This window comes from Sinocyclocheilus rhinocerous, unplaced genomic scaffold (assembly GCF_001515625.1).
Source record: "Sinocyclocheilus rhinocerous isolate Xijiao unplaced genomic scaffold, SAMN03320098_v1.1 scaffold1492, whole genome shotgun sequence".
In the NCBI taxonomy this organism is placed as follows: domain Eukaryota; kingdom Metazoa; phylum Chordata; class Actinopteri; order Cypriniformes; family Cyprinidae; genus Sinocyclocheilus; species Sinocyclocheilus rhinocerous.
Genome location: NW_015636532.1, coordinates 1 through 2,400, shown reverse-complemented (window position 1 = coordinate 2,400; position 2,400 = coordinate 1). Strand labels below are relative to the sequence as shown.

General features: G+C 38.2%; 1 protein-coding gene across 1 annotated transcript in view; it reads left to right on the top strand.

Moving 5' to 3' along the window:
- LOC107747821 (coiled-coil alpha-helical rod protein 1-like) overlaps nucleotides 1-657 on the top strand; it is a gene marked incomplete at its 3' end in the record, with an annotated part of 7,999 nt that extends 7,342 nt beyond the window's left edge. The window contains exons 16-17 of the mRNA XM_016562427.1: nucleotides 299-397; nucleotides 506-657. Coding sequence (XP_016417913.1) covers nucleotides 299-397; nucleotides 506-657 — 251 coding nt within the window. The remainder of the gene's footprint in view (nucleotides 1-298; nucleotides 398-505) is intronic.
- Between the last annotated feature and the right edge of the window lie 1,743 nt (nucleotides 658-2,400).

The window sequence follows — 2,400 nt, the reverse complement described above, 5'->3', positions numbered from 1 at the left end:
CCCCCCCCCCCCCACACACACAAACATTGTGTATTCACCTCACAAATTCCATCTTATTCCCTTATTCTCATTGCTAATAGTCTATTAATACTGTGTTTAACACATGGTGAATTCCGCTGACATCAATTGCTCATTGCTCCAGGCAAAATCATGCAGCTCTGCTTCCACTCTGCTCACAGACTCTGGTGAAGAATCATTTGTGCTTCTGTGTTTCCATCTAATATTTGCTCAGGTTTGGTTGTAGAGTACTGTTGCTTATTTTTGAAGATGTAAAAGCTGATTATGGATGTTTGTGTAGTTTTACAGAAGGTGTCAGAAGTTGAGAGTGTGTGTGCAGAGAAGCTCAGGGACATGGAGGCTCAACTCAAAACAGCGAGGAGAGAGCACACAAAAGCAGGTACATACTTGACATACAAATACAAATGTCATGGTATTTATTTTTGATAGATGAGTGTCTGCGCATTACTGAACACACATTCTCTTTTATGTGTGTGTGTGTGTGCAGTGGTAGCTTTGCGACAGGTTCAGAGGCAGGTGGGGAGAGAGAAAGAACAGATGAAAGACATAGAGAAAGAGAGAACAGAACACACACGCAAGCAGATCACACATCTGCAGAAACAGCTGAAAGACAAGGACAAAGACCGCAACCTTCTACTGGTGAGTCATACGCACACACGTATACACACACACTCACTCATCTATTCTTATTGAGGGGGCATCAGTGGCAGTCCTGGCTCACTTGGTGACCTCAGTGAGATAGGACACAACTTAGAAATAATAATACAAAAACTTGTGGTGTGAAACATTTTATTTTATTTATTTTAAATTTTATTTAATTTTTTTTTTAGAATTTGAATTTTAGACATGCAGCATTTAACAGAATTGAATTTTGAATAGAGTGGCATATTTGATTAATTTGTCTTTTTAAATAGCTGTTTTTGATGTGAATTAAGCTGCATTTATTTGATCAAAAATACAGTAAAAGCAGTTATCTCATTTTTTGTCAAAACGGTTAAATTTTTTCCCCAGGATTCTTTGGTGAATAGAACGTTTTAAATAACAGCATCTTTTGTATAAAATCTTTAGCTAGGGTCACTTTTTTGATAAATTAGGCTGGATTCATATTATTTTATAAAAAATACTTAACTTAAAGGGATACTCCACCCCAAAATGAAAATTTTGTCATTAATCACTTACCCCCATGTCGTTCCAAACCCGTAAAAGCTTTGTTCGTCTTCGGAATACAATTTAAGATATTTTGGATGAAAACCGGGAGGCTTGTGACTGTCCGATTGACATGTGAATATAATGTTGGCTACTTCAGAAAACAGAAAATAAGCACATCTAAAAAAATCTCTTACTTACCTTTATGAAAATGTCGAGGGTAAACGAACATAACCGGAGATATGTTGGCAAATATGATGATTTTGCATATCACCGCTGCAACCCAGGCCATCTGACGCGGCGACGCCTCTTGTTGTTTAGTCTTTTTTTCAAGTGTGAGACCTAAAATATCTTTCTTCGTGGTGAGTTTTTGACATTTTAAATCAAATGAAAAAGACAATTCTCCAACTACAGAACACCTCGGCTTTGATACCTTACAAATGGCGGCGATACCCAAAATGCACTTCGATTCTCGTGAGTGTGACGTCACCTGACAAAGACCGATTGACACAAATTTCAAACGATTTTCAACGGTCGCTTTGTCGCGTCCAGACGGTCCAGTGTACTAGACAGACTTTAGCTGTTGCGGCGCAGACGCGGTGTTACTCACCTATCGAGAAGAAACAAAGCAACCTCGGCGTCCGATCGCAGGCCAGGTATTAGTTAGTATTGGTTTGTATTTCAGATTTAGTGGCAATTATCCCATATCCTTGAGAGCAGATGAATACGAGGGAAATGAGAAGCTGCCATTGGTCAATAAAAATAATCCAGTGTGAGTCACTGAAACCTCCTGCCATTTTATAGCAAAAAGTTATTTGTTATTTAGCAGGCCCTTTTTTCCAGAGCAACTCAGTTAATTTACTACAAGGACTGTAGTGATACTCAGCATCTCCAGTGTGGACCCCTTGCTGTGTGTGATCCTGTGCTAGCAGCACACAACACATTCACTACAGTTCAAACATTTGGGGTCGGTAAGATTTTTTAATGTTGAAGTCTCTTAGGCTTAACAAAGCTGCATTCATTTGATTAAAAAAAAAGTCAATTTTAATACATTTTAAAATGTAATTTCTGATGATGGCGAAGCTGAATTTTCAGCAGCCATTACTGCAGTGTCACATGATCCTTCATAAACCCTAAAATGCTTAGTTTATGGTGCTCAAGGCACATTTCTTTTTGTTAGTGTTGAAAACAGTTGTGCTGATTTAATGTTTTCAAAATGGTAAGTGTTGTTATTGT